Source organism: Rhinoderma darwinii, chromosome 3 (assembly GCF_050947455.1).
Source record: "Rhinoderma darwinii isolate aRhiDar2 chromosome 3, aRhiDar2.hap1, whole genome shotgun sequence".
Classification (NCBI taxonomy): domain Eukaryota; kingdom Metazoa; phylum Chordata; class Amphibia; order Anura; family Rhinodermatidae; genus Rhinoderma; species Rhinoderma darwinii.
This window is the reverse complement of record NC_134689.1, coordinates 319223695-319239295: the sequence shown is the minus strand read 5'-3', so window position 1 is coordinate 319239295 and position 15601 is coordinate 319223695. Positions and strand designations below refer to the sequence as shown.

Genomic DNA, 15601 nt, shown 5'->3' with positions numbered 1-15601 from the left:
GTAGGGGAGTTTTTATCTCAATAAAAAAAAAAATTCTCATGTCTCATGTGATTTTCAACACTTTATTACCACCTTAGTAATGGCTGCTGTGTAATAGACAGTGTCCACTAATAAGGCTAGGGCTTAGTGTTAGCCAGGAAAAAGGCTAGCACTAACCCCCCATTATTACCCCGGTACCCACCGCCACCAGGGGTACTGGGAAGAGTCAGATACAACCTAGTACCCGACCCTCTGTAGTGAGGGATGGGTACTGAGGCCGCCGCAGACTGGTATTCCCCCCCTGGTAATGCTGCCTGCTACGGCTATGTTGTATCTGGCTGGTTATCAAAAATGGGGGGGGACCCCATGTTGTTTTTTTTTATGTTTTTTTAAAATCAACATGGGGTCCCCCCCATTTTTCATAATCAGCCATATACAACACAGCAGATGCAGCCTAGCATTACCAGGGTGGGAAAGCCCACGGTTTTTAGCCCTTCCGGGCATGATAATGCTAACCTGCGGCCGCCCCAGTACCCAGCTGTCGCTTCAGACATAGATAAAATATTTTATTGAAATTAAAAAAAACACACAACCCTCATTAACCATTTTATTGAAAATAAAAAAAAAGCCATCATCAATGTAGTCCTCGAATCTGACGTAGCCCAACAACCGAACATGTAAAAAAACACAAACACACAAATAAAAACATTAGTAACACATATAGTAGGCTTAGATACAGGGCCCATGTGTGATACTGTCTGTTAGACCATGTACCTAAGCCTACCACAGGTAGATACAGGGCCCCAGCAGACAGTAGTCTTATACATTATAAGATTACAGTCTGCTGGGGCCCTGTATCTAAGCCTACTATGTGGTAAGCTTAGATACAAGGCCCATCAGACAGGATCAGACATGGGCCATGTATCTAAGAATACCATGTGTTAGGCTTAGATACAGGGTCCATGTGGGACACAGTCTGTTAGACCCTGTATTTAAGCCTACCACAAGGTAGGCTTAAATACAGGACCCCAGACGACAGTAATCTGAGCAGTGGCGGATTATAATATGGGCGTTTCGGGCGGCCGCCCGGGGCCCAGGGCTGCCAGGGGGCCCATCGCAACCCGAAGCGCACATCATTTTAAACCGCTTAAGGTCGGACTCACTAATGGCCGTTCAGAAGAAGCGCCGCTAATGGCCGTTGAGAGGGAGGGGCGGGCGGACTGCAACAGAGGGCAGCACAGTGCTGATGAGGAGGGGGATGGATATCAACGTCTGGATAGGACTAGCAGACGTGCGTCTGCTAGTCGTGGTAGAACACGCCCCTCTGACGCTTCACGTACCGCCAGTGAGGAACAGACGAGAAGGGCGGTGGTTGAGCAACGAGGAGGTTAGTGTTCATGTTCGTCTCCATCTTCATTTACATCTAAGTGACTGCGGAGGACTCCATGAAGGGGGGAATAACCCCCCATCCCATCCCCCATAGAGCCCTCAGTATTTCAGTATTTATTATACAGCAGGGAGGGTTGAGCGTGTAACTCACTGCAGAGTGTCTATGGAGGGACAATAATTGCTGTGTAAACCTTTCACAATTTTTTTTTATTTTTTTTAAATGGTTTATGGTGTTTGGTGCAACCTTTCTAAATAATTATTAAAAATAATTTTTACTTTTTGAGATACAGCTGCTTTGTATCCTGTTATACAGAGCCGCTGTATCTAGCACTGAAACCTGTTTTGTCAGGACAGCGGGTCTGATAGTTTCAGTGTCACTGGCTCCTGCGGGTCTCTGACACGAAGGATCGAGCTGCAATCGATCACATCTACGTTATTGGATCGTGTGTGTCAGAGTTTCTATTATTTTTCATACTACTAATTTTTTTTTTTTGCAGGTTCCGTTGGACCATTTGGACTACGTTGTAGATTCGTTGGACTACTTCAATGTACATTTTTTTAAATAAAATGGTCAAAGAGGGTTGTGTAGGGGAGTTTTTATCTCAATAAAAAAAAAAATTCTCATGTCTCATGTGATTTTCAACACTTTATTACCACCTTAGTAATGGCTGCTGTGTAATAGACAGTGTCCACTAATAAGGCTAGGGCTTAGTGTTAGCCAGGAAAAAGGCTAGCACTAACCCCCCATTATTACCCCGGTACCCACCGCCACCAGGGGTACTGGGAAGAGTCAGATACAACCTAGTACCCGACCCTCTGTAGTGAGGGATGGGTACTGAGGCCGCCGCAGACTGGTATTCCCCCCCTGGTAATGCTGCCTGCTACGGCTATGTTGTATCTGGCTGGTTATCAAAAATGGGGGGGGACCCCATGTTGTTTTTTTTTATGTTTTTTTAAAATCAACATGGGGTCCCCCCCATTTTTCATAATCAGCCATATACAACACAGCAGATGCAGCCTAGCATTACCAGGGTGGGAAGGCCCATGGTTTTTAGCCCTTGCGGGCATGATAATGCTAACCTGCGGCCGCCCCAGTACCCAGCTGTCGCTTCAGACATAGATAAAATATTTTATTGAAATTAAAAAAAACACACAACCCTCATTAACCATTTTATTGAAAATAAAAAAAAAGCCATCATCAATGTAGTCCTCGAATCTGACGTAGCCCAACAACCGAACATGTAAAAAAACACAAACACACAAATAAAAACATTAGTAACACATATAGTAGGCTTAGATACAGGGCCCATGTGTGATACTGTCTGTTAGACCATGTACCTAAGCCTACCACAGGTAGATACAGGGCCCCAGCAGACAGTAGTCTTATACATTATAAGATTACAGTCTGCTGGGGCCCTGTATCTAAGCCTACTATGTGGTAAGCTTAGATACAAGGCCCATCAGACAGGATCAGACATGGGCCATGTATCTAAGAATACCATGTGTTAGGCTTAGATACAGGGTCCATGTGGGACACAGTCTGTTAGACCCTGTATTTAAGCCTACCACAAGGTAGGCTTAAATACAGGACCCCAGACGACAGTAATCTGAGCAGTGGCGGATTATAATATGGGCGTTTCGGGCGGCCGCCCGGGGCCCAGGGCTGCCAGGGGGCCCATCGCAACCCGAAACGCACATCATTTTAAACCGCTTAAGGTCGGACTCACTAATGGCCGTTCAGAAGAAGCGCCGCTAATGGCCGTTGAGAGGGAGGGGCGGGCGGACTGCAACAGAGGGCAGCACAGTGCTGATGAGGAGGGGGATGGATATCAACGTCTGGATAGGACTAGCAGACGTGCGTCTGCTAGTCGTGGTAGAACACGCCCCTCTGACGCTTCACGTACCGCCAGTGAGGAACAGACGAGAAGGGCGGTGGTTGAGCAACGAGGAGGTTAGTGTTCATGTTCGTCTCCATCTTCATTTACATCTAAGTGACTGCGGAGGACTCCATGAAGGGGGGAATAACCCCCCATCCCATCCCCCATAGAGCCCTCAGTATTTCAGTATTTATTATACAGCAGGGAGGGTTGAGCGTGTAACTCACTGCAGAGTGTCTATGGAGGGACAATAATTGCTGTGTAAACCTTTCACAATTTTTTTTTATTTTTTTTAAATGGTTTATGGTGTTTGGTGCAACCTTTCTAAATAATTATTAAAAATAATTTTTACTTTTTGAGATACAGCTGCTTTGTATCCTGTTATACAGAGCCGCTGTATCTAGCACTGAAACCTGTTTTGTCAGGACAGCGGGTCTGATAGTTTCAGTGTCACTGGCTCCTGCGGGTCTCTGACACGAAGGATCGAGCTGCAATCGATCACATCTACGTTATTGGATCGTGTGTGTCAGAGTTTCTATTATTTTTCATACTACTAATTTTTTTTTTTTGCAGGTTCCGTTGGACCATTTGGACTACGTTGTAGATTCGTTGGACTACTTCAATGTAAATTTTTTTAAATAAAATGGTCAAAGAGGGTTGTGTAGGGGAGTTTTTATCTCAATAAAAAAAAAATTTCTCATGTCTCATGTGATTTTCAACACTTTATTACCACCTTAGTAATGGCTGCTGTGTAATAGACAGTGTCCACTAATAAGGCTAGGGCTTAGTGTTAGCCAGGAAAAAGGCTAGCACTAACCCCCCATTATTACCCCGGTACCCACCGCCACCAGGGGTACTGGGAAGAGTCAGATACAACCTAGTACCCGACCCTCTGTAGTGAGGGATGGGTACTGAGGCCGCCGCAGACTGGTATTCCCCCCCTGGTAATGCTGCCTGCTACGGCTATGTTGTATCTGGCTGGTTATCAAAAATGGGGGGGGGACCCCATGTTGTTTTTTTTAATGTTTTTTTAAAATCAACATGGGGTCCCCCCCATTTTTCATAATCAGCCATATACAACACAGCAGATGCAGCCTAGCATTACCAGGGTGGGAAGGCCCATGGTTTTTAGCCCTTCCGGGCATGATAATGCTAACCTGCGGCCGCCCCAGTACCCAGCTGTCGCTTCAGATGGTTAGGTACTGGATCATACCCGGCTCTTCTCAGTACCCCGGGTAGCGGGCTAATAATGGGGAGTTATTGCTAACCCTTTAACCGGCTAATACTAAGCCCCGTCTTAGTAATGGATGTTGTTATTCAGACAACGGCCATTACTGAGGTAATAAAGTATTAAAAATACACCGAGACATAAGAAAACAGTTTTTATTGAAATAAAAACTCCCCCACACAACCCTCTCACCATATCATTTAAGAAGAAAAAACAAAAGTAAATCATCAAAGTAGTCCAACAAATCTAGGCTGCAGTCCAAACGGTCCAGCGGAACCTACCTGAAAAGAAAAAAAAAGTTAGTACAAAAAATAAAAAAATCTTATACTCACCTAGAGCAGTCTTCTGTCCTTTTTTCTCCCCTGTGCTGCAATAGAAACTAGAGGTCAATAAAAAATAATTCCCCCTCATGTAATGCTGCTACCTGTAAACTAAAAGTCATCCACCAGAAGTAAAAATGTTTCCCCATGGCTGAGTACAAGTAAGTCTAATTCCTAGGTGACACTTTCTTTTACTCCGCTATCGAGAAATATTATTTCCTGTCGGATGATTTTTCCGTTGACAGGTAGCAGAGTTCTACACGGGCGGAGTTGCTGTTCCACATTTAATAAATTATGAACAGAGAGTATTCACTATCATTTTTCTAATTGTTTAAAAGCTCAAAAAGTCTTTTACGGATGTGTAATGAATTTCATGTTTTGTTTTTTATAGTGGACACAGGCACCGACCAGAAGTATTTGCAGCATCAAGTGCTTCCAGTCCAGATACCAATATCAACCTATCAGGACTTGGTCCTCCACATGAAAAGGTAGGCACTCTTCTCCTATTACTCCACTTTAGACACTGCACTATTCTCACATTTATTCTGTAAACTATTATTTAAATTCTATGATACTTACGCAGTGGGGCACTATGTGATGTGATGGCAGTTTAAGACTTAACCCGTTAGTGACCGGCCCATAGTGTTTCTACGTCGGTCACTAACGGGCCTTATTCCGATGCAATAGGCTTTTTACGTCGCTGCATCGGAATAAGTAAACAGAGCAGGGAGCTGTGAAATCTGCCAGAGGGCTGGGGGCGTCCCTGCTCGAACGTGTGAGATCGATATTAGTATTGATCTCACCCGTTTAACCCTTCACATGCGGCGCTCAATAGCGTGCACCGCATGAGTGGTTTTGGAGAGAGGGGGGAGCTCCCTCTCATCCCACTGACACCCGGTGATAGGATCACCGAGTGTCTGTGTCTCCGATGGCAGCCGGGGGCCTAATAAAGGCCCCCAGGTCTTCCTGTAGTGAATGCCTGCTAGGTCATACCGGAGGCCTAGCACACGGACAGGCATAATACACTGCAATACAGAAGTATCGCAGTGTATTATAAATGCGATCGGACGATCGCACAGTGAAGTCCCTTAGTGGGATTAGTAAAAAAGTAACAAAAGAAGTTTAATAAAAAAATGAAAAAAAAACACTTTTTCCCCTTACAAACTTCTTTATTATTAACAAACAAAATAAAGTAAAAAAGTTACACATATTTGGTATCGCCACGTCCGCAACGACCCCAACTACAAACTTATTACATCATTTAACCCGCACAGTGAACGTCGTAAAAAATAAAATAAAAAGCCATGCAAAAATTGCTGTTTTCTTTGAATCCAGCCTTAAAAAAATGTAATAAAAAGTGATCAAAAAGTCGCATCTACTCCAAAATGGTACCGATAAAAACTACAAGCCGTCCTGCAAAAAAAAAAAAAAAAGCCCTCATACAACTGCATCGGTGGAAAAATAAAAACGTTATGGCTCTTCAAATATGGAGACACAAAAACATTTTTGAAAAAAAAAGTGTTTTCACTGTGTAAAAGTAGTAAAATATACAAAATCTATACAAATATTGTGTCATTGCAATTGCTACAACCCGCTGAATAAAGTTATTGTGTTATTTATACCACACGGTAAACGGCGTAAATTTAGGACGCAGAAAAGTGTGGCGAAATTGCTGTTTTTTTTCTATTCCTCCCCAAAAAAAGTTAATAAAAGTTAATGAATTAATTCTATGTACCCCAAAATGGTGCTATTAAAAATTACAACTTGTCCTGCAAAAAACAAGACCTTATACAGCTATGTCGATGCAAAAAAGAAAAGGTTTCAGCTCTTTGAATGAGACGATGAAAAAACTTAACAAATAGCTTGGTCATTAAAGTCTAAAATAGGCTGGTTATTAAGGGGTTAAAGAGTTGCTCCACTACATAAAATATATGAACAGCTTTTTGTTGGTTATGTGTCCTTCCTTACTTTTGTTTAGCCTGTTTTGAGATATCCTCAGATATATGGCATGAGATGAGCAGCTTTTCAAACATTGTTTTCTATTTGTTTTTACTCTAATCTGGTCATCTCACACCACATATGTAGGGATATCTCAAAACAAGCAGAAATGTAAGGAAGGACACATCTGTATGTGCATGGCACAATACATATTTACACAATTTCCACCATCATATTTTAATAGCTGCAGTCAACACATAAATCGGGCGCTCAAAAACGAAGAGTGCAACAGTTTAGAGAACAACAACAAAAAGAAGAGATTGCTAAAATTCCAAAGTTGGACACATTCTTTAAAAAGAAAACCCAACCTGGAACAGACCAAGAGCCCAGCAGCAGTTTACCGTCTACTTCAGCATCTGACCCAACTAATGTTTCCACTGAATCAGGGTCAGTTAATGCCGAGTTAGATATTCAGGCAGATGATCCCGTGGAAAGTATTGAAGAGTTGGGTGCACATGTTGAAATTGTGCAATTTCCTTCGGATGTTGGACTGTGGGGCGAAAATATTTCCAAAGAAGTGCTGGAATACTGGGTTTCAAGGGGAAGCAAGGTTTGCCAAAATGTTGATGCTGACTTTAAAAACTCAGGAGTATTCTCAAGTGAAGGATATTATCGTTACTGCAACAAATCATACTTCACCCATGTTAACCCAAAAACTAAAGAAATCTCAAAGAGAAATTGGTTATGTTATTCCCCAACTAATGGAAAATTATTTTGCTTTGCTTGCAAACTGATCGCCAGTAAACGTGGCCCTTTTACTCATGGATTTAATGACTGGAAGCACGCAGAGGATAGAATCTTCAATCATGAATGTAGTGATATCCACAAACAATCTGTCTTATTAATAGTGGCAAGAGGTCAAATCTCTGGACGAATTGACAGCCAGATAATTTCCCAATTGGAGGGTGAAACGTTGTACTGGCGCAAGGTACTTAAGAGATGTCTCATTGTTATCCAGTACCTTGCTGAACGGGGCCTTCCACTGAGAGGCAAAGATGAAATTATTGGCTCCCCTCACAATGGAAATTACTTAGGCATCTTAGAAACTATGGCAAATGTTGATGAGTTTCTAGACGAACATATCAAACAATATGCCAACAAAGGAAAAGGCCACACGTCGTATCTTTCCTCCACTATCTGTGAAGAACTAATACAAATTTTGGGATTCAAAATTCTGAGTATAATTGGGCAAGAATTGAAGAAAGCAAAGTTTTATTCGATTTCTGTGGATTCCACGCCTGATATCACTCACTCTGATCAATTAACTTTCATTGTTAGATATGTTTTACCAACTGGGCCTGTGGAGAGGTTTTTACAATTTTTACCAGTGCTTGGTCACTCTGGCAAAAACATTGCACAACTAATTCTTTGGACGAACAGAAAATCAACATTAAAGATTGTCGAGGGCAATCCTATGATAATGCAGCGAACATGAGTGGCAAGTACAACGGTGTACAAACAATCATTAGGGAGCAGTGCCCTTATGCAACATTTATACCATGTGCTGCACACACTCTTAACCTGGTAGGTAAAAACAGTGCAGAATGTAACCCAGTTGTCTACAGATTTTTTAACAATCTTGAGCGACTGTATGTTTTTTTTTCATCCTCAACTTCCAGATGGAGAATGCTGGTAGAAAAACAAAAAGCTTTAGGCCTGCCAGTTGTTAAGCATCTTTCTGGTACTAGATGGTCTGCGAGACATGATGCTGTATTAGCACTTTCCAAGGGCTATGAGTCTATATGCAGTCTGTTAGAATGCATGTCCTCTGATCCTGACTACAGCTCATGCAGAAATGAAGCCTGCTCTTTGCTGGACACTTTCTGTCAACTGGATTCCACTATCCTTGTTGTTCTTTGGAATACCATTTTAGAAAGATTTACTACTACAAACCTGTCACTCCAAGAAGCTGGTTTGAATTTGAACACCGTCGTTGCATTATTGCAATCTCTTTCAAGTTTTGTACAGAGCCAGAGAGAAGAATTTGAGCACTATGAACAGGACGCCATCAAGTTGTGTGGCCATAATGAGTATAATGATGCTCAGAAACTTTTTCGACCACGTAATCCACGCTATGATGACGGACAAGGGGAAAGCACTGTGTTAACACCCAGGGAAAAATTTAGATGTGAAGTCTTTACCACAGTCATTGATCACTTATACAGTGGTTTACAGCGACGACTGGAGGCTTATAGTGATGTGTGCTCCAAGTTTGGATTTTTAGCCAACCTGTCTACACTGTCCACTTCAGAAATTAAAAAAAGCTGCTGCAAACCTGGTCCAGTCATATCCAGAAGACCTCATGCCAGGTGTTACAGAAACAGAACTGATCCACTTTGCAAGTTTTCTTTCTACTTCCAAGTCACAAACAATGACATCCTGTGATGATAAAATACCGGAACGCCAAATGTTCTTATTTCTTCATCAAAATGGCCTCACCCAAACCTTTTTCAACACAGAGATAATTCTGAGAATATATCTATGTATGATGGTTTCAAACTGCACAGGTGAGAGATCTTTCTCAAAATTAAAACGGATTAAAAATGAACTGAGGAGTCAAATGGGGCAAGAGAGACTCAATCATCTTTCTTTAATGAGCATTGAACATGATCTGTTATGGACCCTGGACCTCTCAGAAATCATCAATGATTTTAGCAACAGGAAGGCCCGTAAAGCAACTCTATAATAAATTTTGGACTAAGGCTTTAATCCATTGAGAATTGTTGTCTGTGCTCACACATTGCACTTTTCATAAATGTTAATTACTGTGAAGTGAACTACCTCATTATTTATGTTTTCATATTTTTCAAAATTGTTAGATTCAAATGTATAATTTTCTTGTCCTTATTTGCACTTCTATACGATACTCTTATGTTGCCTTATGTTTATTTTTCTATATGATGTAATACAGTATATACCACTTTATTTGTTTTATATTTCTCTAAGTTATAATTGTTAAATTATTATTTATTCTAATTAATATTTATATCTTTGACCATAATTGCACTTACATATGGTACTTTGTGTTGCCTTAGGTTTATTTTTCTGTATGACATAATAAAGTAAATGCCACTTTATATTCAATAGTTTTCTGAAAATCTCTAAAAAAAATAACTACGGTTTTACATTTGAAAACAAATATTATTAGCATTGTTTGATTTAAAGTTTAAATAAAAGTTCAAAGAAGAAAAGCGTTTTTCATGAGTCTCGCATGGGGAAAGGGGGTTGCATTGCGTTTGCGTGTGAGGGGGGCCCAAGTTGTATCAACAGCCCAGGGCCCATGGTACACTTAATCCGACACTGAATCTGAGTATACTGGAGAAATAATGGATTCTCCAGGAAATATCGCTGAAATAACATGTAACAAGAGTGCTTTGATTTTCTAATAAGTGTTCAGTTAAAATTTGGTCCTTGAATAGTGGTCTTCTGAAAAAGGGTACTGTCTGGAAACATAAGATACAACAATAGATGTTGTTTGTACTATACTTTACACATAGGAAGCAACGTACATAACCTGTTTGACGCATACTGCCTTTTCACCAACAGTTTCCACTCTGTTGCAGATGCTATATTGACATATGTTTTAAATGTCATTCACATATAGATATAGTAGAGCTAACAGAACTCTTTGAGGCTGTATTGAATGTGCATCATGGTAACACTCTATGTAACTCCACTGGTTGCATTGTGCATTAATGTGAATTTTTTGAATCCCGGCCATATTGCTTATTACATTCTGTAAAGAATAAAGTCATTGGTCCAGGTTCACACTAACATTATGCATTACTTTTGTTGCATTACTTTTTCTTGTCTAAAAGCATAAACAACAGATTATTTTTTTGATCTCATTCATTTTTATAGGATGTAATCGAATGGAAATGATCTGCTTATTGACAGGATCCAAATATGCAGAATGGCACTGACCAGACTAGCGGTTTTAATTCGGTATTTTTTGACAGAAGCTCTATTGTTACAAGATGAAACCCATGGTGCTCATTGTGAAAGGTTTAGTGTTTATTTAAATTGTTCTACTAATCAAAAAGCTGCATATAAAAATAAGCCTATGATGCTATTTTACACAGTCAGTGCCTGACATGAATTCTGAACAGAGAGCAATAGTGAACTGAAAATCATTGTATTTATGTGGCACAGTTCTTTGCTTTAATGTTGGTAATAGATGCACATGCATGCACAGAGAGAATTTTATGGGGGAGGGGGGTAATTGGAATGTTTGAGTGAATGAGACTTTGTTTACATCATATTTGGGGATTATTGTGCTACCTGGGTGGCTCATAGAATAATATTCTTTACCTCACGATTTGGAGAAACATGCACACAAAATGTTCAAAACCAAGAAAATCTGGATACGAGCCTCAAAGATTTAAAGGACTTGTCTGCAAGTCTAATGGAATAGGCCCCTGTGCTGGCATTAAGGGAGGGGTACACTTGGGATCATGGCCAGCATCCAGTAAGTTATTATTATATGATCCATTTATTTTTAAATAAGGTATTGTGCAAGAATCAGGTAGCAGAATCTTAAAATGGCAAAGTCAAATGATCAATAGTATCAAAAAGTTAATTTATTTCAGTAATTCAATTCAAAAAGTGAAACTATATATTATATAGATTCATTACACACAGAGTGATCTATTTCATTTTTTTTTCTTTTAATGTTGATGATTATGGTAACAGTTAATGAAAACCCAAACATTTAGTCTCTCAGAAAATTTGAATATTATATAAATCCAATTTCAAAAATGATTTTTAATACCGAAATGTTGCCCTACTGAAAAGTATGTGAAGTATGTGCCCTCAATACTTGGTCAGGGCTCCTTTTGCATGAATTACTGCATCAATGCGGCGTGGCATGGAGGCGATCAGCCGGTGGCACTGCTGAGGTGTTATCAATGCGGCGTGGCATGGAGGCGATCAGCCGGTGGCACTGCTGAGGTGTTATCAATGCGGCGTGGCATGGAGGCGATCAGCTGGTGGCACTGCTGAGGTGTTATCAATGCGGCGTGGCATGGAGGCGATCAGCCGGTGGCACTGCTGAGGTGTTATGGAAGCCCAGGTTGCTTTGATAGCGGCCTCCAGCTCGTCTGCATTGTTGGGTCTGGTGTCCCTCATCTTCCTCTTGACAATACCCCATAGATTCTCTATGGGGTTTAGGTCAGGCGAGTATGCTGGCCAATCAAGCACAGTGATACTGTGGTTATTACACCAGGTATTGGTACTTTTGGCAGTGTGGGCAGGTGCCAAGTCCTGCTGGAAAAAGAAATCAGCATCAAAGCTTGTCAGCAGAGGGAAGCATGAAGTGCTCGAAAATTTCCTGCTAGACGGCTGCGTTGCCTCTGGACTTGATATAACAGTGTGGACCAACACCGGTAGATGACATGGCTCCCCAAACCATCACTGACTGTGGAAACTTCAGACTGGACCGCAATCAACTTGGATTGATGCCTCTCCTCTCTTCCTCCAGACTCTGGGACCTTGATTTCCAAATGAAATGCTAAATTTACTTTCATCTGAAAACAGGACTTTGGACCACTGAGCAACAGTGTTGGTCCACTGAGTTATATCAAGTCCAGAGTCAATGCAGCGTCTACCAGGAAATTTTAGAGCATGTTATATGTACTATAAATACTTATGACTTGCACTATGTATCTGAATATAACTCATGTTTTATGGCATGTAGTAGTGCTATCCTAAAGATTATCTCAAACCTCCAGAAAATCAAGTACCTGAGACTGTGCGGTGATCGTAAAAGGAATATTTGGATTTTGACTATAGACTGTCTCAAATTATTTAACCTCATGACTCAGAGACATGGTTGTTCTGGGCAAACACAGCTCAAATTAGCAACTCTGACCAATTATCCTGATGAACAATAGGTTCTGAGATTTGCTGGTATGTTTGATTCCAGGGTGTCCCAATAACAATGAAGAATGAGCCCAAGGTAACACTTTCGAGCAGAGATCAGGAGGTACAAAGGAATGTCCTCTGGGATGAATTTTAGGAGAAATATCTGTAGCGACCAAAATACAGTTGGGATCGATGATATGTGCTGGATCTTCAGGATGGCAATCAGATCAAAAGACCTAATAGGAGCATCCACTCTATGAATTTTGTAAGACAGATGATAAGACAAGATGAGTGAAAAGAAGAGTGCACAGCATGCTTGACGTGGATCGAGTCTTTGAGAAAAATAGAGCTACTCCAAATTTTTTTAGTCAGTAAAGATAGTGACGGGAAATGTTGCGCCCCCCAATAGATGTTGCCCGCAAGTTTCACTGCCAACAATACTGGGTCTCGGTTTGTAGGTCCCATTTTTTGGTCTTTTCTACATTTTCCTTGGCGGTAACAGTTTCTGTTTTCCCGGATCGGACTTTGGCAGCAGCTTATCTCCTAAAACCCCTGCACACATCAGAGTTTTGCCTGACCAAGCACAACTTGTAAATGTGAGCATATACCTCATCCTCCTTCCTATTCTGGATATCATTTTTATCTGCACTATGGTGGCACCGTGCATTTTCTATTTTTTCTACAACACAGGTAAGCAGGAAGAGGAAGATCTGCGTGCGGCAGGTAAGTAGAGGTTGCGGTCCGTGACCGTGGCTGTAACAGGTATCCCATCTCAGTTAGGGCACTGAGTTGAGAGACCATTTCAGAGAAATTTTAAAGAAATTTGCAATAATAATTAATAAAGCCTAGGAGTCTTTAGAGAGCCTTGGCTTCTTGAAGAGCATGGAAACTCTTGGTAACAGAACCCAGAATTTTATAATTGGGGAAAGAAAGTACCCAAGGTGATCTCTCATCTCTCTTCTTGGTCTTGGAGTTACCTGGCTGCAAAGTTTGAACAGAACAATTGACACAGAGATTACCTTTTTGTCTACAATAGTTAGACGGCACAGCTCTTCTGCTGTTGACAACGCTGTACGAACCGCTTCCATGGGCTCATCATGAGCAGTGACTGATGGAGTATTGAGCTAGAAGCTAAACTAGGAAAATATAGTGTGTTCCTTTTCCCGAGAGCTCCCATGGAATCGAATTACCACTCTTGTAGCCAGGGCAAATCAGATCATCCAATATGGAAGGAAGGTCGGAACCCTCTAGTTCATCTTAATATAGCTTGGAAAAAATTTAATAAAATGTCACAACCAGATCTTCATTGTTCCAGGTATTACAGATGCCAGGATACGAAATTTGACAGTATATTGGCCGACTGTGGAATGCCCTTGCTTGAGGCACAGAAGAGCCAAAGCAAAAGAAGAAGTTCAGTCAGACCCTCTGAAAGGAAGTCAGAAAAACAGACACCATTAGGTCACTACGTTCAGATTGAGGGGAGTCCCAAGTCAGAGCTTCTCCAGCAAGCAAGGAAATTATATAGGCCACTTTTACTCAGCCCAAAGTGGAACTACTGAGGACAAAGTTCAGGATGAAATCACGACAGTACTTAGAGTACCTATTAAGGGGGTATTCCCTACTTAGACATTTATGGCATATCCTCAGGATATGCCATAAATGTCTGATAGATACGGGTCCCATCTCCACTGACCCCGTACTGCTGGTAGAGGTGGCCGGGATTACGGAAACAGCCAAGGGATAAGGGGTGTTAGAGGTGTCTTACGGCTAGTTATCCCAATTTCCCTATGAAAATAACGTGTTACCTATATACTGTGCATTGATTTGCAGAATTTTTAACATAATTGTGGTTTACTGGTCAAATTAAATAAAAAGCTTCTACTTAAATTACATTTAAGAAAATATATTTCCTTACATACAGTCCAATGAAAGTTTTTTTGTCTCTTTTAAAATTAAATGATCATTCAACACCATGACTTTAGTTTGAGAACAAGAAAAGATATCACACCAGGGTGCTCAATGTCTGTAGATGCTCAGTGTTTGGATGGATTGAGCCTTTAATCTGATATTTCAAATGTCACTGTGGCCTTTACAGTACAGTCTAGATACTTATATGAAAAAAACACATTCTGAAAAGCAGATAAAATGCTCTACTGAGTCCTCAAGTCTGCTCCCAGGAGACAGGCACTGTGTGGTTGGTCTATGAAAGCATAATGTACCCAAACTATATTCTTGGAGCAGAATGTTGTCTCCAAACTCTACGGTTATCTGAAACTCACAAGTGGAACAATATATCAGCAAGTGGGAGATAAACAGTACAGTAAATAAGCAGAGACCCTAATAATAAAGATGGGTTGTGATATTCACCAAGTGCCTGCTCAAGAGGTCAGTCTCTGCTACAAGTTTCACAGAAGCCAAAATAAAGTCTAGTTAGTTGTGTGGGGAAGCAAAAGCAAAGAACATAGTTGTGTTGTTTTCGTCCCCTCCGAGAGGCCCTGAGGAGCAGTTGCAACCCTCTCGATAAAATTAAAATGTGACTGAGGGCTGGAATATCTGAGTGAGTTTAGAGACCATGGTCAACAGCTATTTTAGAAAGTGCTTTTTCACTTGTTGGATTTACAGGGGCTTCCGTGTCTTACCAACCAGAAGAAAAGTTAGGCTGGAAAGTATGGTCAGACATATTTTGAACAATGTGATTCAGAATTTCAGTAATATAATCCTGACACATTAAAGAGGTTTTCTGGGTCTATGTAAATCAAGCTTAATCACTGTATAAATGAAACTTTTTTTTACTTTATAACATACTTTGTGCTTCAATTCCTCACCATTTTCAAGATATTTTTTTGCCATCAGTGAATAAGATCACTCTTGTGTACATTCAGGCCCCATGCACACGACCGTATTTTTTCCCTCCCGTAAATACTGGCCTAAATACGGGTCCTTTGTCA

The 15601-nt window shown here is 40.9% G+C and overlaps 1 protein-coding gene across 1 annotated transcript in view; it reads left to right on the top strand.

The window, feature by feature from the left end:
• LOC142750459 (uncharacterized) overlaps positions 1–9627 on the top strand; it is a 33148-nt gene extending 23521 nt beyond the window's left edge. Inside the window, exons 2-3 of the mRNA XM_075859462.1 lie at positions 5185–5281; positions 6976–9627. Of these exons, the coding sequence (XP_075715577.1) occupies positions 5185–5281; positions 6976–8226 (1348 nt within the window). The 3' untranslated portion in view covers positions 8227–9627. The remainder of the gene's footprint in view (positions 1–5184; positions 5282–6975) is intronic.
• Positions 9628–15601: the final 5974 nt, after the last annotated feature.